General features: G+C 37.9%; 1 protein-coding gene across 6 annotated transcripts in view; it reads right to left on the bottom strand.

The window, feature by feature from the left end:
- Positions 1–16,526, bottom strand: part of SIGLEC1 (sialic acid binding Ig like lectin 1) — a 66,017-nt gene extending 49,491 nt beyond the window's left edge. For all 6 annotated transcript variants that reach the window (XM_074285514.1, XM_074285512.1, XM_074285513.1 and 3 more), the window contains exons 1-4: positions 16,388–16,526; positions 5,279–5,347; positions 3,173–3,538; positions 1,118–1,414 (exon numbers count right to left, since the gene is read on the bottom strand). In XM_074285514.1, coding sequence (XP_074141615.1) covers positions 1,118–1,414; positions 3,173–3,538; positions 5,279–5,327 — 712 coding nt within the window. In that variant the 5' untranslated portion in view covers positions 5,328–5,347; positions 16,388–16,526. The remainder of the gene's footprint in view (positions 1–1,117; positions 1,415–3,172; positions 3,539–5,278; positions 5,348–16,387) is intronic.
- Between the last annotated feature and the right edge of the window lie 5,667 nt (positions 16,527–22,193).

The following is a 22,193-nucleotide window of genomic DNA, read 5'->3' as shown; positions in this document are numbered from 1 at the left end:
AGCTCCTAGAACAGCTCAGCAGGCCGGAAAAAGTTAGTCCCAAGGAAGTGGACGGGAAAGCAGTTAGATTGAACAATAACTGGCCACACTTGGTAGTCAGAGAGAAAGGTACCCAACTGTACCTTAGGCACAGGGGTTCTCAAACTACGGCCCTCGGGCCAGATGCGGCCCGCTGAGGATGTTTATGGGGCCCACCGGGTTATGGCAAATGGGCTGAGGAGTGGAGACAGAGTGTGAGCTTTTGTTTTTACTCTAGTCCAGCCCTCCCTCAGTCTGAGGGACAGTGAACTGGCCTCCTATTTAAAAAGTTTGAAGACCACTGCCTTAGGGGTTTAATGGTTCTTTAAATCTTGCCTCAAATTGTAAGTCCCTGATTTAAATGTAATAATAAGTAAATCTAGTAAATGTTACACTAAGATTTTTTTTTTTAAACCTTTCCAATCTAGTAAAAGAAGAGCTGAAAATAAAATTGTACAAAACATTCCCCCACTACCACCCAACCTACAGCTCCCAAATTAGAGACAAAATGGCTAGGCCAATTTTATACCGAAACCATATAGTTTCACAAATAGACAAAAGTCTCCCTGAAGAAAAAGATCTGATCTTCTCCCTCTTCCATCAAAAAACAAAGTCATCATTGATTTATTAATTGATTTGTTTGTCTTTTAAAAATCAGCTTAAATTCTTTATCTCCATTTGGCTTACTTTATCTTTACCCATAGCATGTACCTCTTTTTTTAGTTAGTTTTTAGTTGATAGTTTGTTAAATTTAATTTAATTTTTGAGTATTTTTTAAATTAAAATTCAGCAGCAATAGGGACAGCTACTTTTTTTTTTTACTGTTTTTTATTTTACACCACCTGCCTCACCCTAGGAAAGATGTAAATCGCCAGCCTTGAAAGACCTAGGGATTGGGGTGTCATCTACATTAGTCTGAGAGATAATAGAATCTTTTTTTCCAGTAAGGGGATGGCAATCCCAGAGGAATTTAACTAGGAGACATAGGAATACCTAAAACATAAGAACTAAGGAACCCCAAAGTCGCGCCTCTGGGATGGGTTACAAGAATTCAGGATGGCCCTAGAGGCTGTCAGCTTGGGCATCTGCTGTCACTTACACTGCACCTGGAGGCGGATCTCCCTCTGGCTCCGCTTCCCTGCCCCCGAGAACTGGCACCTGAGCAGCCGGCCATGGTCACGCCAGGATAAGGCAACGCTGAGGCTTTGTTGGTAGCTGACCCCAGTGGGTTCCAGTACTTGGAGCTCACTAGTGTTGGAGTGCACAGGATCCTGACCAAGCCAAGAAAGGGGTCTCTTGTTTTCAGGACACACATAGGGGGTAGAACAATTGAAGATGACTTGGGTGTTTTCCTGAAGATTAGCAGGGGAGGCAATGGTGGGACTGCTGGGTTCATCTGGTGGAAATGGAACACAGAGAGACAAGCTCATCCTGGCCCCTTCTCCCACCCCCAAAAGGAATCCCCAGTGAGAAGGTAGAAAAGACAAGGTAGATATAATAGGAAAAAAGTATACACTGGCCTCCTCCCCATTTCTTCTGTTCCTGAATAGTTCTAGATCTTTTTCTGAAACTTCATTTCTCTCTCTCTCTCTCTGTCTCTCTCTCTCTCTCTCTCTCTCTCTCTCTCTCTCTCTCTCTCTCTCTGTCTCTCTCTCTGTCTCTCTCTCTCTCTCTGTATATATATATTTGTATCTGTCTCTGTATCTCTGTTTCTGTATCTGTGTCCATTTCTGTCTTGTTTCTCTGTCTCTCTGTCTCTGTCTCTCTCTCTCTCTCTCTCTCTCTCTCTGTCTCTCTCTCTCTCTCTCTCTCTTACCTCTAAACTGAATTCTGATCTACCAGAAGGAAGGAGGGTAGAAAATGGAAATGGAGGTAAGAATAAGAATGGAATGAGACTAAGAGATAACTCAGGGACATTTATTGTCATAGTTTAAGAAGGATGTTGACAAGTTGGAACTGGTGCATAGAAGGGAGAAAAGCATGGGGAAGGAACTAGAGATAATGTCATGTTAGGAACCATTAAAGGAACAGAGATCATTATACTGGAGAAGATTTAGGGGAGACATGATGATCAGCATGTGCAAATGGGATTAGGTATGCTCTGCTGTCACCCAAAGGACAGAACAGAACTAGAAGATGTTTAAGAAAGACAAATTTAACTAAATATAAGAATAAGCTATCTAATAATAGAAGGAGGTAGAAGAGGAGGAGAAAAAAGAGGAAGAGGAGGGAAGGAGGAAAAGGAAAAGCCAAAATTTACATAGGAATTTAAGGATTTCAAAGTGTTTCACTTGTGTTATTTCATTTGATCCTTACAACAATCCTGGGAAACAGGTGCTATTGTTATCCCCATTTTACAGATAGGAAAACAGAGGCTGTGAAAAATTATATGACTTGGCTATGGTTACATAACTAGTAAATGTGGATTTTTCCTCATTGAAGCTCATCAAAAAAAAAAAAAAAAAAAAAAAAAAAAAAAAAAAAAAAAGGTGACCACTTTGTCACAAATGCTTAAGAGGGCATCCTCATTCCTGTAGGAATCTTTGACATCCCTTCTAACTCGAACATTTTGTGATTTTGAAAATGTGACAGTGGATGTAGAGATGAAGGAACAATGAAAGGAGGAATCCAAAGGAATCAACAAAAGCCAGGACCTGCTAAAACTCTGGAAGGTTGTGATAGCTAATGAGTTCTTCATAAGTTGCTGTTTGGTCATGTCCAAGTCTTCGTGACCCCATGGATCCTAGAATACCGACACCATCCATGGGATTTTCTTGGCAAAGATACTAGAGTGTTTTGCCATTTCTTTCTTCAGTGGATTAAGGCCAACAAACTTTGCTCACACAGCTAATCAGTTTTGAACTTGGTTTTCCTGCCTCCAGACCCAATGCTTTATTCACTGAATCATCCAACTGCCTCTTAGCAGTAACCATGTTTAAATAGTGACTGGATGACTCATCAGGGAAGCTAGAGGTAGTGGAGAATAAATTCTTGATCAGGAATGGATTGGATTAGATGATCTCTTCTAACTCTGAAATCCTGTGGCTCTAGGAGAGGGAATAGAGTTGATAAGGGGATCAGAGAGGGAGGTAAAGAATTAGAAAGAAGAACAGAGGATGGTGATAAAGGATGATTCCCTCTTCCCTAGTCTCACCAGTAACTTTGATTGTGGTAGTCCTCTTGGCAGACCATTTGTCTCCCCCGATGATCTCGAATCGAAAGGAATAGTCCCCGCTGTCATTGGGTCTGAGCTCCCGTATCAGTAGATTGCAGGTCTTCTGCTCAGGGTTGCCCAGCAACATAGCCCGGCCTCGGTACCTTAACCCCACCTGTGTTAGATCTTTGGAATGGCTTACCACCATCCTTCTTTCAGGATCTGCATAGTCTCGGTACCAAATGGCAATAATGCCTTTCTCTGTGTTCACATCATTAGGAAAGTTAAAAGTGCAGGGGATGACCACACAGGAGCCCCTGACACCCTGAACATTTTCAGGGCTATTCACCTTCCAGGAACCCAGGCCTGAGGGGGGAAAGGAGAAAAAAGAGAAGAGGCAGAGGGGAGAAAAGTTCTAGACTTCCTGAACATCCTCTGGACTAATCATCTCCCAGGAACCCAGACCCAGTAGTTCCTTCCTCCCCCTATCAACATTTCAATGAATTCACAGGAGGCCAAATTCACCACAGGCTGTCCTGAGGGAAAATGCTGGGGGGACTCAGGACACCTGCCTCCCTTCTTTACATTAGATTGAGAAATAAAACTCTCCCATTCCTCAAGTGATAAATAATCAAAAAATATGAAAAGTTCAGATAAAGGAATCAAGCCACTTATAGCCATATGGGGGGAAAAATTATCTGTTATTGATTGGGAAAATGTAAATTAAAACAATTCTGAGGTACTACCACATACCTAGTAGACTGGCTAATAGGTCAAAAAAGGGAAATGAGAAATGTTGGAGGGAATGTGGGGAAAAGGAAACGTTAAAGCGTTGATCATGGAATTGTGAACTGAGTCCACCATTCTGTAGAGCAATTTGGAACTATCCCCAAAGGACTATAAAATAATGCATATTCTTTGGCCTAAAAATACCCAAAGGGGGAAAAAACCTTTATGGACAAAAATATTTATATCAGCTCTTGTCTCAGGGCAAAGAATTGGAAATTGAGGGGGATGCCCTTCAATTGGGGAACAACTGAATAAATTGTAGTATGTGATTATGATGGATACTATTGTGCCATAAGAAATGATGAGCAGGATGCTCTCAGAAAAACCTGGGATGACTTACAGGGGCTGATGCAAAATGAAATGTACTGTGTCCAAAGTAATGGCAATCATAAGATGATCAGCTATGAATGACTCCACTATGTTCAGCAATGCAATGATCCAAGACTCCTCTGAAAGACGACTTATGATGAAAAATGCTATCCAGGGACAGCTAGATTGTACAGTGGATAGAGCACCAGCCCTGAAATCAGGAGGACCTGAGTTCAAATCTGACCTCAAACACTTAATACTTCCTAGCTGTGTGACCCTGGCAAGTCACTTAACTCCTATTGCCTCAACAAAAACTAAAAAAAAAAAAAAAGAGAAAAGAAAAAAAATGCTATCCAAAGCCAGATAAAGAACTGATTGTCTGAATACAGATTAAAGAATACTTTTTTAAAACTTTATTTTCCTTGAAGTATTTTGGGGGGGGAGTGGAAATCTATGGGTTTTTTTTTACAACATGATTTTTATGGAAATATTTTGCATAACTGCACACATGCCTTCTCAATGTGGGGAGAGGGGAAAGAAGCAATAAGAGAATTTGGAACTCAAAATTTTAAAAGCAAATTTTAAAATCATTTTACATGTAACTGGGGGGGAAGTAAAATATTAAATAATAAAAAAATTAAAATAAAATGGGAAAGATCACACAAAAAAATCAAGAAAGAAAAAACAAGAAGCTCTTATATTCAAGAAATTGGGAGATTTTTTCCCCAATGGGGAGATATATGGAAAAACAAATGTATAATTCATAATAATCCCCCTCTCTGGGCACGTTTCTTAGTGTTCCATTCAAATGTCAGCTCCATGAGGACAAGAAATGTGTGTGTGTTCTGAGAACCAAATGAGACCATGGATTTGAAAGCACTTAACAATGTCCAAGACTCAAACAGATGTGGGGGAGATTGGGGATGGAGAGACTTGGATTTTCTTCAAAATGGGGGTACAATGAGGAAGTCAAAAGATAGGATAGAGACGTCTCGAGGTTAAGCATACCTTGGTGAAAGGCAGACCCAAGGAGGAGCAGCCAGGTTAAAAGCAACATGGGCAGGTCCAGCAGTGTTCCTGGGGGAGAGAAAGAAGAGAGCTGCAAGGGAAGACCATTTAGGAAAGGGGATGATAACTCTTGCCTTGAGGATGGTGTGGAGGAACGTGATTTGTAATCCTGAAAAAACCTTTGGAAAGATGGGTTGTTAATATGAAGGTCAACACCCCTAGCACCTTAAGCACCATCACCATCGTCTGAAGGTAGCCTGTTGTAGAGAGTGGAAGGCCTGGAAGAACCCTGCCCAGAGTCAAAGAAGACCAAGTTTCCAGCTCAATGAATACTTTGCCCTGGAATATCTTCAGATGCCCACTGACCCCTCCTCACATTCTCCTTTGGCCTGACACCTCTTTCTCAAAGGTCCTTTCTTAGTCACCCATTTTCCTGGGCAGAAGGGGACTGATGATAGGGACTAGGCCTGGGAATCAAATCATTATCACAAAATCCGGGAGAGAAGTTAGCTTGGCCCTATGCAAAATCCCATACACTGTGAGAGGAATCCCCTCTCTCAAAATGTTGTTTTAGATCTCAGTCACATCTGACTCTTCATAATGCCGATTGAAGTTTTCTTGGGACATGCCAGTTCCTTCTCAGCTTATTTGACAGATGAGGAAATTGAGGCAATCAGGGTTAAATGACTTGCCCAATGTCACTGATAATTATCTATCTGAGGCAAGATTTCAACTCAGGAAAATTAGAACTCTGGATTCCAGTTCCCACTCTCTATCCAGTTAACTGCCATGATGTAAAGTAGGTGCCCAATAAATCATAGAATTTGACAATTGAAAGGGACTTCAGGGGAAATCTAATTAATGCACTAAAGCAATCCTACTATGACATGATTGATTATCACAAATCTTATCAGATTTGTGAGTTGTCACCAGCAGATAGAAAGAATGGAGACAGGGATAGCTAAGTGGCACAGTGGATAGAGCACCAGCCCTGGAGTCAGGAGGACCTGAGTTCAAATTTGACCTCAGGCACTTAACTTTTCCTGGCTGTGTGACCCTGGGCAAGTCACTTAACCCCATATTCCTCAGCACAAAAAAAAAAAAAAAAAAAAAAGAATGGAGGCAGACTATAGGACAGAAGAAGAACAGTACCCATATCAGGGATAAGTCCTGGGAGATTGAAGCTACAGTAGCTAGAGGACTACTCAGTGTCCCTGATCTAGTGCCCTCGAATGATTTTTCTGGACCTCAGTCTCCACATGTATGCAATGAAAATATCCCTTTCACTGATCACCTCACAGATAATTCTAGGAGGAGCTATTGAGATAATGGACACTCCATCTCTTCACTTCACCTGTTTTCATTGACTATCCGCCAAGCTTGGAATGATTTTATTCCTCATCTCCTGCTTCCCTGACTTTCTTTGAGTTCCAATTAAAATCACATTTTCTTTTTTTTTAATTATTTTTATTTTTTAATTGTAAATTTGCCTTTTTTATAATAGTAACTTTTTATTTTTCAAAATACATGCAAAGGTAGCTTTCAACATTCACCCTTGCAAAACCTTGTGGTTCATTCTCTTCCCTTCCCCCCAACTACTCCCCTAGCTGTCAAGTAAACCAATATATGTTAAAATGTGCAATTCTTCTAAACACATTTCCACATTTATCATTCTTCATAAGAAAAATCAGATAAAAAGGGAAAAATGAGAAAGAAAAAAAAGCAAGCAAACAACAACACAAAGAGTGAAAATTCTATGCTGTGATCCAACTCAGTCCCCACAGTCTCTCTGCAGGTGCAGATGGCTCTCTCCATCACAGATCTATTGGAATTGACCTGAATCACTTAATGTTGAAAAGAGCCACGTCTATCAGAGTTGATCGCCACATAATCTTCTTTTTCCGTACAATATTCTCTTGATTCTATTCATTTCCCTCAGCATGTAAGTTTCTCCAGGCCTTTCTGAAATTAGCCTGCTGATCATAAAATCTTATCTTCTACAGGAATTCTTTCCCAACTCCTCTGAGTTCCAGAGCTTTCCCTGCTCATTTCTTTTAGTCTATGGCTCCTTTGTACATAATTGTTTGCTTATCATCTTTGGAATTGTCTTTTAGCTCTTTTTGTGTGCTGAGCCCTTTGTATAGTATCTGGCATATAGGAATCGAGTAATAAATGTTTATTGACTGACTGACTGATTACCTGGATTTGATGGCAAAACCCTTTAGAAAATAGAGAGTAGCAACCAAGTGAAAGAGTTGAGTTTACTCTGAAACTTATAGTTGGAAGCAGGAAATGGGAAAAGGTAGAACCTCATATAACATCTGAAGAGCTAGAAATTACCTTAGGGGCCTTCCTCCCTCATTTCATGGATGAAAACCATTCAGTGATTTACTTAGAATCACACAGATGTCAGAGATGGGATTTCAACTCAAATCTTCCTGACTCTAGGGTCTACACTCTACCCACTATTCCATGCTGAGCCCATTATCTCATCTGCGCGCTAATTTAGCCAGGGAAATTCATTTGGATGGTGAGATCAATTACTATCTATTTCATAGAAGAGGAAACTGAGATTCAGAGAGGTTCCCAGATCATGCAGTATCCTAGGACGGGGAGGGAGGATGATGAAAGCCATATCAAGAAAGTAAAGGGAAGTGGAGAAAGCAGAGGAAGAAGGAACCAGAAGGATATGAGGCACATTGGGCACACTTCAGTTTTACCCAGGACCTGGTACCAAGTGCAGACTCAGCAAAGGGATGAGAGGATGGAAATAAAGATAGAAACCTGACAAATTGACAGAAAACTGACCAACGGCTTCCCCATTTGTTTCCTGGAAAAGAAAACCAAAATTATCCACTTTTTGCGGTTCCCCAAGAGCAAAGAAGAATCCCTGGGTGGGATCCTAAGAAGAAAACATGACTTTGGCTGCAGAATCACAAGAAGTGATTTTGAGACTTGGCTCTTCTTTGTTGGTGTTCAGTCACTTCAGTCGTGTCTGACTCTTCTTGACCCCATTTGGGGTTTTCTTGGCAGAGACACTGGAGGGATTGGTTGTTTCCTTCTCCAGCTCATTTTACAGATGAAGTGCCCTGCCCAGGGTCACACAGTTAGGAGGTGTCTGAGGCCAGATTTGAACTCGGGAAGCTGTCTTCCTGGTACTCTGTGCACTATGGCTAGCTGCTCCTTGGCTCTGCTACTAACCATCAATCCATATCTCAGATTATCCTAGATCTGGAACTGAGGAGAACCACAATCTGGACTATCTTGTCCAATCCTTTCATTTCATAAATGAAAAGGCCGAGACCCAAGGAGCGTAACTGACTAGTAAGAGCATCATAGATTGGATTTGAACCAAAGTTCTCAGGTTTGGGATCCAGTGAACTAGTCAATGTGTCACAATAATATTCAAGCTAACAAATATTTATTAAATGCCCACGGTGTGAGGTGCTGAACATCCAGAGACAAAGCAAAATAAAACTGACCAAAAAAAAAAAAAAAAAAAAAATTTTGCCTTCAAGGACCTTACATTTTAATGAGATAATGCCAAATGTAATCAGCAAGCAATTCATGATCATTTGAGGTGAAAGAAAATAATAACAATTAAAATTCCTACATGGTGCTGTGGAGAAAGCAGTAGGCTTGGAGTCCAAGAGAACTGTATAATGTGTCTTAGTTTTAAATCCCACCTTTCTCACCTGTGTGAGGGACCTCTGGAACCCTGGGGTAAGATTGGAGAAGACTGGAGGTTCCTTCTAATTTTATATTTATGATGTGTGATTCATATGTTCATTACTTAGCTAACTAAATGCTTTCTATAGAACAAGCTCTCTTGATGGTCGCTGCCATATTCGGTATTTCCCTCTCCATAATGGAAATGGAAAAACCAGTAAAGATCTCGGAGAAGTTACAATGTTATATATCTCTTCTCTCACAGCGTCGAGGTTGGAGGCCATTGGGACCCAATATCAGACAGTTGGTCAGACATGGTCTTCTTATCAAATGCTTATCAAATGCTTTTCTTTGCCTCAAGGGAGAGTTCAGTGGGGATGAAGGAAAGGGTGATTTAGAAATACTACAGATGAGGCGGCAAAGCCCAAGCAAGAGAAAGTGGTTTTGGCCAAAGTCATATGAGCAGGAGGGGAGGGATAAATATTCTGTGGATGTCAACGGAAGGAAGTGTTCAGTTTCGTTTCTGCTCTTGCCAAGGTTTCAGTTTTCTCTTGTGTTCATCACAAGTTCCCTCTCAGGGAAAGAGAAGAGGGAAGGGAAGGGGGGAAAGAAACAAGGGAGACAATTAGTGGAAAGCTCCAGAGGCCAAATCCCTCTTTGACCAAAAAGATGGAGATAGGCAATCAAGGATGGATGTTCTGAGCTGGCAAGGATGGCATAGATGCTCTCAAAAGTGTGAATCATTAAGGTGACAGGAAAAAAGAATGGTAAATGTTAGAGGGGATGAAACTGGGACACTAATACATTGTTGGTGGAGTTATAAACTGATCCAACCATTCTGGAGAGCAATTTGGAACAAACTCCAAGGGCTGTTGGAGTTCTCCCTCCTCAGAAATCCTAACCCAGAGGCTATCAAACTGTGCATACCCTTTGATCCAGCACTATCTGCTTGGTCTGTATCCCAAAGTGATCCTTAAAAAGGGGGAAAGAACCCATCTGTGTACAAAATGTTTGTAGCAGCTCTTTTTGTAGTGATAAGGAACTGGAAACTGAGTGGATGCCCATCAGTTGGGGAGTGGTTGGATAAGTTATGGGATATGAATATTATAGAATATTATGGTTCTATCAGAAATGATCAGCAGGATAATTTGGAAAGATCTAGAGAGACTTACATGAACTGATGCTGAGTGAGGTGAGCAGAAGCAAGAGAACATTGGACACAGCAACAGCAAGATTATGTGATGATTAACTGGGATGGACTTGGCTCTTCTCAGCAATGTGGTGATTTAAGGCAATTCCTATAGACTTATGTTGGAGAAAACCATCTGCATCCAGAGAGAGAACTAGGGAGACTGAATATGCATAGTATTTTCACCTTTGTTGTTGTTTGCTTGTTTGTTTTTCTTTCTAATTGTTTCCCTTTTGATCTGATTTTTCTTGTGCAGTATGTTTAACGTGGAATAGATATAAAAGAGTTACACATTTAACATATTGCTTGCTGTCTAATCTTTGACATTTGACTAAGGGCAAAATTTAAAGTTTGGTTCTCAGATTCCAGAGTTAATGCTCTTTCGGTTATACCAAGAGTGATGAAGAAAGGACCAGTTTCAGAATCAGACTCCAGTGCAGGATTTGTTACATATTACCTATGTAATTTTGGACAGTTCCCTTAATTTTTACATGTTCAGCCATTCCAGTCACATCTGACTCTTCATGGACCTATTTGACGTTTTCTTGGCAGAGGTCCTGGAGTGGTTTGCCCTTTTCTTCTCTAGTTTGACAGGTGAGGAGGCAAACAAAGTTAAGTGACCTGTCTAGGGTCACACAGCTGCTAAGTGTCTGAGGTCAGATTTGAACTCATGGATCCTAAAATGAAAACTCCCAGGAATGTTATAGACAAATTCTAGAGCTCCCAGATCAAGGATAAAACATTGCAAACAGGTAATATTACAAACAATTCAAATATCATGGAATCATAATGAGGATAACAAATTTGAACTCCTGAAGATGACTCCCCCTGATTTCAGGCTCAGCATTTGATCTACTGCAGCACCTAACTTTTCAGTGCCCTTAGTCAAATGTCAAAGATTAGTTGAGGAAGGGGAGTTTCCACACTGGGATCCTTACAATGAAGAAACCTCAAGTCTGGGTCTTAGGGAGACAGATAGAAATAGAGCCAGAGAGAGAAAGAGAGACCAAAAAAAAAAAAAAAAAACAGAGACAAAGAGACAGAGAATAGAGAATATTCCCAAATAATTTATCATTTGCTTTGAACTGTATTATATGAAATTCATGTACAGATTTAATTTTCTGACCATATTTTGTTTACAATGATTAAATATTCATTCCCTATACCCAGTTCATTAAAGAGGAAGAGGAACTGGAATATTGGGAGGAGAAATGGAAGCACTGATTAGATAGAAACCATATAATGAGTAAGATTAATTAATTACATATATAATCATTAATATTAATGAGTAAGATAACATGGAAATGAAGAGTTTGAAGGTAACTGACATTAAATCAACTCTAGTTAGCTGGCATCCAAGTAAATGCCTTGATTCTCCACTTTATTTGCTTGTGTAGACACGGTCATGCAATGAAATCAATCAGTCTGGGATCTCCCAGTTCCCAGACTTTTCATCTCAGAGCTCAACATCGGAAGGGAACTCAACATCCATGTCACTCAAACCATTCCCAACAAACATGCGCTCCCCTCCCTCCCCCAGACAACATACCAGACAAAACCCATCAAGCCTCTGGGTTAGGATTTCTGAGGAAGGAGAACTCCAACAGCTCCTGGACCTCAAAGTCAGACACCATTTTGCTAATCCCACCTGTGTATTCCAACTTCTGCCCTCTGGGATAAAGAAGAAGAGATCTAATACCTCCTTCATAGTTTAACTTTCAAAAACTTGGCCCAGCTATCTCATCTCCCCTCAGGCTCCTTCTAACTGCTTCCCTTCTTTCTCAGGTCCTTCAAGCAATCCTCGCATGACAGAAATAGGTTCCCCTGCTTTGCACACTCTTCAGTTTATCAATATACTTCCTGAACTATAGGGCTCAGAATAATAATTCATGTTCATATACTATAAAGATTATTTTTGTATTATATAATTATAATAGTACATTTTATATATAGTACAGAATCACAATAGTATATATTATACCATATAATTATATATTGTAATATAATATAATATGTTATATGATTATATTATATACTATGACTCATAATATTACAATATGTGATGTATTACATAATATAATATATTACATAATTACATATCACATATAATATTAGATAATATGTTATATCATATGATTATAAAGTATATAATATAATACAACCTATTACATTCTATAATTATCATATAAAATATAGCATTATATTGTTATAATATATTTAGTATATTATCACAATAGCATATTATATATTCTATTTTATGATCATAGTATTATATATTATATATGCTACATAATTATATTACATGATGTATTATACTATACTATATGATTATATTACATGCTATATTATATTATATGATTATAATAGTTTAATTATATTACATTATTTATAATATATATGTGACATCATATATTACATCATGTAATATCATATTACATAACATAATATAGTACATATAATAATATGTATCACATTATATAATTATCATGTGTTACCTTATGTGACTATAATATTACAGAATATACTGCATTATATAGCTATAACATTATATATAATTATTTGTCACATATAACATAATATTACATTATATTGTCACCATTCAAATATACTACAGTCATAATGACATATCATGTATTACATCATTTAATTATTATATATTACATTATGTTATAGATGCATATTAAGAATTATAGAAACTCTTTAATGTTTCCAAGTATGTACTATACATTGAAGAGCAAGCCTCCTAGTTAGGGTTCAAGCCCAGCTCTGATAAATACTGACTATGTCACTGGGCAAACCATCTCATCTCCCTGCCTTAGGGTGAAGGTGCTAAATACATGGCCCATAACATTCCCTACCTAGTGTGACCAAACCAGATCAAAATGTAATTGGGAAATATTAACAAAATAATTATTTTAAAAGAGCAATGTGCTTTTTCGAGTTAATAGGAGCCCTCAGGCATTTTTATATATGGTTTAGTGGCCCTGGTTTCCACAGGAATTCCAGTGCTCTGTGTATAATCCAGTTATCAATCCGCCCTAGATGAAAATTAGGGATTAGGAAAATGAATTAGATGAATTAGATCTGCATTGGTATGCAGATGCATGAGGGTCAGAGATCAGGGTAGAGAAATGGATTCTGGGATTAGGATGAGGGTCAAATTAGATAATGAGATGAGGTTTGAGAACTGGGAGAAACTGGAATATGGGTGGCTGGCTGATGAGAAAGTGCCAGCCTGAATTAGTGGAGAATTTCCTCACCAGAGTTTTCCCTATCAATGAAACCAAAGGTCAAACACCTTTTCCCTATTTCCTTTCCCCTATTTCCTTTCTATGATTCATTATCTTCAAGAATTTCCTAAGCCTTGAGAGTTTCAGTGGCTCATCAGAAGAGAAGCCAGACTTGAAATCTGGTCTTCTTGGAACCAAGATCAGCCCTCTACCCACTGGGCAAAACTGCCTCTCATAGCTCATGTTAATAATGTTTGTAAAATGCTTTACATAATTGTCTCCATTGTTGCCTACAGAATGTTGTTGTTTAGTCATTTCAGTCACATATGACTCTTTATGACCTCAATTGGCATTTTCTTGGCAAAATTACTGGGGCGGTCAGCCATTTCCTTCTCCAGCTCATTTTACAGCTGAGGAAATTGAGGCAAGCAGGGTTAAGTGCCTTGCCCGGGCTCACATAGCTAGAAAGTATCAGAAGTACTCTATCCACTCCACTCCCTAGCATGAGGTGAGTGCTATTACAAGGTCCATTCTGGAGATGAGGACTTAATTCTACTGAGTATCTCAGATGGAAATCCAACCCAGTGTCTCCTGACTGCAGATTACCCCTGAATCCAGAATCAAAAGTCTAGTCACATAGTCTCAAAACCGACTGCAGTTCTCCAGGAATAGTCTGCTCAGGACAAAGTACTCGGATTTTTCTGCTCCTTGCCAGACAGCCTAAATTCACTTTTATTAGCTTTTTTTTTTTTTTTATTAGCTTTCTCAACTTCAATGTCATACTGCTTACTCAGATTGAGCTTAACAAATTGCATCTCTATCCAGCATCTCCCATTCTTGGCGAGTTGATTTTATAGCCCAACTATAAGACTTTACCTTGAGCCCTACTGAATTTCATCTTACTTGAAGTCTAATGTTCTGACTTGTCAAATACAGATTCTGTTATACAGTGTTTGCTAGGGATTGGATCAGCACGAGAGATCAGTATATGGATATGGACAGATTTGAACTCAGATTATTTGATAGGTTTCTGAGACTTATAAAATGATTCCATTTTCTGATAGCATTTTATTGCCTCCAAAGCTTCACAAGAACCTTGAGCTACATAGTGCAAACATCATTCCCATTTTATGGATGAAAAAACTAAGGCTCTGGGAGTAAAGTCACTCTGCCCAAGATAACACAGGTGGTGAGTGGCTCCATTCCTTTCCCTAAAACTATTTTTTTTTCTACAATATCATGAAGCTGGAAGTTAAGATTTGGATTCAATCTTTCTGTCCCCCAAATAGTAAAACTACAAGGTGAGAGGATGTTAGAGATTAGCTCTGGAATAAAGATCAAGAGTTTGGACAAGCTTTGATGCAGGGATAAGAGTTAAGGATAGGGTTGAAGGTAAAATTAAGGTGTGAGAGTTATGGTTGGGTTCAGAGTGGGAGCCATAGCTGGGTCCTGACAAATGCATGCTACTGTTCAGTCTCATTGCTAAAAAGCAAGCAAACACCTTTGCACATGCATCGATTTGAACCCATACTCTCTTTGGGACAGGCTACCCATGACATTCATTTTACAGATGCAAAAACTGAGGCAGGTTAGGTTTAGCTTAAAATGAATTAGAAAGAATGGTCTGAAGAGCACTAGAATTATATGGAAGTATTTAGGGTCCAATTAAATGATGTGATTTAAGACAGGGCTTGGGCTAAAAATAAGCATTGGAATTGAGTGCAGTGGGATTAGTTCCTGGGATATGGTTGGAACAAATCATTAGGTTTCTAACTGGGATTAGAGTTGAGAACCAGGATAGAAATGAAAGGTTAGAATTTAGTGTCTTGGTCATGTCCCACTCTTCTGACCCCATTTGAGGGTTTCTTGGCAGAGATACTGGAGTGATTTGTCATTTCTTTCTCTATCTCATTTTACAAATGAAGAAACTGAGGCAAACGGGTTAAGTCACTTGCCTGAGATCACACAGCTAATAAGTGTTTGTAGCTGGACTTGAATGAGTGTTCCAGATTCAAAGTCCAGTACTCTGTGTATAATGGAGCTACCAGTCCACCCTTGATGAAAATTAGGGATTAGAAGATGAAGGAGATGAAGACATTGGTATGCAGATGGGATGAGGGTCAGAGATCAGTGCAGAGATAAGGATTCTGGGATTAGGTCAAGTTAGATAATGAGATGAGGATTGAGAACAGGAGGAGAAACTGGAATATGGGTGGCTTGCTGAGCTAGAGTCAAAAGGAACTAAATTCAAAGCCAACCTCAGATCCTCAGCAAGTTATTTGGCCTCTGATTGCCTCAGTTTTCCCATCTGTGGAGAATTTAGAGTTGCACCTCACTCACTGTGGTGTCCTGAGTATATAAAAAAAGAAATATTGGGAAGCACTTGAAGTGCTAGATAAAAGCTGGCTACATCAATTTTGAGCTAAAATATCTGATCATTGGGCTTTAGGGGTCATTACATCCAATTCCCACATTTCTCAGATGAGGAAACTGAGGTCCAGAGTGGCTGAGTCACAGAACTAGGCAGTGTCTGAGGCAGTATTTGAACCCAGTTCTTACTCCTTGTCTAGCATTCTATAGTAGCATGTGGTCTCTATGTATTAACATACACCTAGGAATAAAAATAAAGCCCTGACTAGTGCCATTCTGATCATAGAATCAGACTTGGAAATCACCACAAAGACTATGATGTTCATTTTACAGATGAAAAAACTGAGTCTGAGAGAGATGGACTTATTTGTCCAGAGTCACCCAAATAGCAAGTATCATCAGAGGTGAAATAGGAGCCGGAGCTCCTCTGGGTCACTCCTAGATTAGCTGTCATTGCACACAAGTGGAAAAAATTTCCACAGCAAGGAATTCCCTCAGACCAAAGAAATAAATAAAGTCTAGAAGGTCCCATCCCCCCCAAAAATTCTCTCAGTTCTTCTCCAGAGCAGAGACATTTCTTCCTTTTGTTTCTCTACTCAACACCCCCCCCTTGCCCCTGCTCACCTCTTCCCACTAGAGGGGAGAAATTACCTCAATTTGGGAGCCTGATGATGGCTGTAATGTCAAATCCAAAAGAAGGGGAAAGCAGGGGACCCGCAGTCCATCCAAAAGCTCCTGGCCCTCTGATTTCCCTGGAGCGTTGGCTTGTCCTCTTCAGTCTTGGGAAGAATATAAAGCCATTGCCTGCTTCCTCTTTTCCTAAAACCTCAAGCACCCTCCCCACTCCCCATTGGGAAGTAGTACAATTGCATAATGCCTGGGCCCTTGCCACTCTCCTTGCCCTGGATAAGAAAGAGTTCTTGGAGCACCAGATAACTTCCCCACTCTAATTCAGTCTGCTGATCCAAAGGATTTCTTACCTAACCTAAATCACTGAATGGGTGTTGCTTCCCTCAAACTGAGACCTGTTCAAGAACTTAACTAAAAAAGGCCAAAGCTCTCCTGTTGAATCCAGAATCGACTCTAGTAGTCCTGATCTATATCTGGCTACTGGACCCAGATGGCTCTGGAGGGGAAAGTGAGGCAGGTGACTTTGCCCAGCCCTTCCTCGATTAGCTCCAATTCACTTGCAAGTCATGGCAGCATCTCCCTGATGTCATGGTCCTCTTCAAAAATGAAGGACAAACAACAATCTGTGAGTTATAGGAGCTTCCCCATTGGGGACCCACCTGGCCACTTCCAGATGGACAACACTGCTCCTTTTTTTCCTCTCTTCTTCATCCCTTTTTCCCCCTTCCTCTCCACTCCCTTATTCCTCCTTTCCTCTTTCCCTCTTACCTGCAGGTGAGTAAATTTTGATTGCAGAAACCTTGCAGAATACCTGGGGTCTTACAGCTAGATTTATAGCCTAACCTTAAACCCAAATCGCTCTTCCTCTCTTTGATTGGCCAACAATAGGAATCAGCCCAAGCTCCATTGGGTCATTGTTTGGGCTGGGAAGAGTGAATGCTGATTGCTTCTGTTTTGGCCAGAAACCCTGAGGGTCTTCCCTTGTCAGATTGATTTTTTTTTTTAAACTAAGTAAAAAAAAAACCATTTTCTGCCTCATTTCTTATCTAGTCTTAATTACTGAGTGGGCGTTGGCTGTGGAGTCAAACTGAGAATTGTTAAAGACCTTAGTTTAAAAAGACCCAGGAGTCCCATTGCCTCCTGGGCCATCTTCAGTCATCCTGATCTATATCTTGCCATTGGATCCAGAGGAGAAAGTGAGGCTCGTGACTTTACCCAGTTCTCCTTTATTTAAATCCAATTCACTTGCTGAATTTAAATCCATTCACTTTTCTGAAGCCATGGACCTCTAAGATTAATTAATATAAATTATTAATTATATATTAATAAGATATGTTTAATATATAATTAATATAATTAAATAATTAATATAATCCTAACTCTCCTGATCAACTCCGCCTTAGCAACAATTGTAATTCTCATTACCTTCTGACTGCCTCAACTCTACCAATACCTAGAAAAATCTAGCCAACAAACCACAAATCATAGATCAGGTCCAAACCCATAAATCAATCAATAAATATTAAACACCTACTAAGTGCCAGGCTAGACTGAATGGGGATCAAAGCATAGTACTTTCACCTTTTGTTTGTTTGTTTGCTTTCTCTTTGTCATTCATGGTTTCCCTTTTGGTCTGATTTTTCTTGCACAACATGACAAATATGGAAATAAGTTTAAAAGGATTGCATACGTTTATCCTATTTACTGATTTGGAGAGGGGGCAGATAAAGAAAGGAGGGAGAAAAAATTGGAACAAAGTCTTACACAAATGAATGATGAAAACTATCTTTATATGTATTTGGAAAAATAAAATACTATTGAGAAAAATCTTTTTAAAGCAACTCATATTCATTGGAGAAAAAAGATATAGATAAATAACTGTATATATATATATCATAATATAAAATATTATTATACTTTATACATATATTATATGTAATATTAAAATATATAAAATATAAACTAATATTAAAAAGTAATAACAAGATACAATTTTTGGAGGGAGGGCTTTAGCAGCTAATCCTAATAGGAAAAGTTGTGAACAAGGTGCTACTTCAGAAGAGTTTTTAGAAAAAGTGCCTACCAGGTACTAGGTTCTGTTCTCAGGTTTGTTTCAAAGATCCAAAAAGCAAAACCTTAAAAAACCTGTGCTCTTGAGGAGTTTATATTCTACTGATTGTAAGAGTACTTGATTAAGTTTATGAAAGGCCAACAGTGGGGCCCAACTGGGCTCCATAACTGGATCCATCCCCAGTGACTCAGGCCCCTGACAAAAAATTGAGGCTTGTTATAATATTAATTCTGAGTGTAAAAATTTTGTGACCTTATGAAAATCCTAAAATGGACTTTGGAGGACTCTTCCCGGGGGAAGATACATCTTTTCCTGGAAATCACAGAATTAAGAATCCTCAGAATTGAAGGAACCATAAGAGGCCAGCTAGTCCAATCAGTGGCTCCCACTATGACGCAGGGCCATAAGGGTCAGGCTCAGAGATTCAACCTAGAAGGGATCATTGAGTCTACCACTATCTTCATTTTCTTAATCTAGCATATGATGTTTTAAGATTTGCAAAGTGCTTTGTATATATTAAATTATAAACTCCTTGAGAACAGAAACTGCCTCTCACCCCTTTTTTTGTACTCTCAGTATTTAGCATAGAGTCTGGCACATAGTAGGTATGTAATAAATTTTAATTGATTGATTATAACTTCATTTGATCCTTACAATAGACCTGACAGTTAGATGCTACTATTATACAGCTTGAGGAAGAATTTAAACTCAAGTTTTCCTAACTCCAAGGCCTCTATCCATCACCATACTATGATTCTCATTCAGCCTTTGAAGGTTTCCATTGTGCCTCTTTCTTCCTCAGTCAATTTTGAGATTTCTCATGGCCTCCAAGCTTTATTTGACAAATTTTTATATTCTTTTAAATGTAGAAAAGTAGCTGAAATCATATAAATATTGATTTGCCAATTAAGATTTGGATTTACATTGGATTTTCATAAATTAATTGGAAAGAATAACTATAGTATGATTGATTTATATCCTGAAAGATAGCTGATGATGATGCTATCTTTGCAACTAAGAATAATTTGTGCTTTGGTCTCTGAATGCAGTTAAGTACAAAATAATTTTATTCATAAATGCTATAGAAAATATATCTAAATATATCTAAAGCACATAAATATAAAGTATATGCATATATAAATTATATACATAAATATAAAGTATATAAATTTATATGTAAAGTACATATAATATATATATAAACTATATATAAATTTTATATGAACATTATATTAAAATTTTATCTATAATTACTAAAGTAATTTGGAAATTCATTCAATTGAATTAATGCCTTTGGTTGACAATAAGCTGTTTCAAGTTTCATGTTTTGAGCCTTTAATATTGTCTTATATTATGGTTTTTTTTATGATGCTATTTTGAGAAACTAGAACAAATGCACTAATATGAAAAATCACACTTAGTGTATATTGCATTTTTTATTATTAGGAGGACTTGGGATCTCAAAGCTGTGAAATTATTAATTAAAACTTTCACTTAGAGAGTGTGATATAGGATAAAACACTTGTCAAGTATTTAATTAGATATTTTTGCTTTAAAATGAAAAAGAAATATTTGGCTTAGAGGAAAGAGACCTTGTGAATTCTCATTTTCTGTCAAATTCTTTTTGAACTTGCCAGATTTTCAGGCATCTGAATCTTCAGTTTTGGTAAGGTCATGAAATCTATCCACTGTGTGAAAGATGTTCAAAGAATGTTGTAAAATTCTAAAATAATAAATTGATTTATCAAGAAACTAAGATCCCCTCCTCCATCACAAATCCTCATAGCCTAAGTCTGTGTGACACAGGAGACTTTAAAGGTTTGCTTAAAATATGGAAGTGATTTATATAGTTCTCTGACTAATTATGAAAATTATAAGATTATTCCTAGAAGAGTATGTATTGAAGTTATAACTTTGACCCAATTTAATATCAACAAATTTCAGTTTTAAATATTTTGTTTCTGCTTTAAGGATTAATATATGATACTTTAAAATATGAATGTTGGTCTGGAGGTTTATGGTGTTCATAGTTTTTCTAAATTTTGAGTGAACAATGATGTACTCACTTCACGAGTGAAACTCATATTGTGATTCTTTTCTCAGTTTCTCACAATTGATTGTTACACTAAGATAAGTTTAAATTAGTCAAACAAAATTTTAAAAATAAATAAATAAATTAGTCAAACATTGAATGAATGTCTTTGGAAAGCCTTTTTGCACTTAATAGATACTGAAGGTACATGTTTTTATTTACTGTTAATTATTACTGCAATACTACTACTGCAACATGGGGGAAAAGCAACTATACCCTGTTCTAAACCATAATAACTGGAAATTTCTGTTTGAAATAGAACTGCGATTTGAATTGCATTATGATTTCTTTTGGAGATGAAAAGATAAAAAAGGATACAAGTGCTACCCATCTCCTTTACAAAACAATTTAAATTACTATTCCTAGAGAAACTTTATGTGTGTGCATGTCTGTGTCTAAGACTCCATTTATGTACATTGAGAAAAGAGAATGAAAATATTTGTGGTCCCCTGAATAACCAAAAACACAACCCCTTCTCCAGATGCATAATGGGTAAGGAAGAGTCTAAAGAGATTTCTAAAGCATTAACTTGACATTTTGGAGGAAAAAAAAAAAAAACACAAAGAAAATTCTGTGAAATACCATTATTCTCTATAAACAACACATTTTTTAAATGGTTTTACAAATAAAAACTAAAAATCCTGGAGCTAACCTGTCCAAAGAGATAAATAAACAGGAGAGGATTCCATGCTCCCTCAAAAATTTCTGCTTGCCCTAAGAAAATAGCCAAAGATGACTTCCTTCCTTTAGTATGTGTGGCTACATACATAAATATGAAATATATATGACAGAATGACTTTTATGATATTAATTCTAAAGGTATAAAATTTTTATGACATTATAAAAATCATAAGGTGAATTTGGAGGAACTGAGAAGACACATCCTTCCTAAGAATCACAGAATCACTGTTGGATAAAGTAATTTAGAAAGTTAAGTTTATTAAACTTAATAGGTCTTTATAGTCATGCAATCCTAAAGGTTTTAGCTTTAGGAAAAGATTTGTCTCAATTTGTTGAAGCTTATACATTAAACAGACTGGTTGTCCAAAACATTTCAGTATGCGCAAGATAGTTAAAAAATAATAATAATAAATTTGTATTTTATTTTAGAAATTCATCTTATATGGGAGAGTTTTAAATTTATTTTTAAACTATATTTCTGTTTGATCTTGCTCTCTATTCTTTTTTCTCCTTCCTCTTTCCTCTTTCTATTTTCTCTTTTTTCTCTCTTTATCCCTCCTCCCTCTCTCTTTCTCTTTCTTCTTCTTCTTCTCCTCCCCTCTCTCTCTTCCCCTCTCTCTCTGTGTCTCTGTCTCTGTGTCTCTGTGTCTGTCTTTATCTGTCTGTCTGTCTCTCTCTTTCTCTTTCTCTCTGTCTCTGTCTCTCCGTGTCTCTCTCTCTCTCACTCACTCGCTCTCCTCTCTCTCACTGAAAATAACAAGAGAAAGAAAAATTATTTTTACAAAGTCAAATCTGTAATGGATCCTTTAAACAGCTGCAGTAGCCCCATTGCAAGGTAAGATTAAAATGACTTTGCTAGTTCCTCAACCCAAAGTGTCAGCTTTGCTTTGGAAAGCTTGGTTTAGAAACATTTTTTTTATTTTCTGTTTCTATTCTGTCCAGGAAGTGAATGAAATATTGGTTATGTATTAAAACATGAAATC

Source organism: Sminthopsis crassicaudata, chromosome 2 (assembly GCF_048593235.1).
Source record: "Sminthopsis crassicaudata isolate SCR6 chromosome 2, ASM4859323v1, whole genome shotgun sequence".
In the NCBI taxonomy this organism is placed as follows: domain Eukaryota; kingdom Metazoa; phylum Chordata; class Mammalia; order Dasyuromorphia; family Dasyuridae; genus Sminthopsis; species Sminthopsis crassicaudata.
The sequence above is the reverse complement of the archived record's forward strand: the minus strand, read 5'-3'. Positions and strand labels throughout refer to the sequence as shown.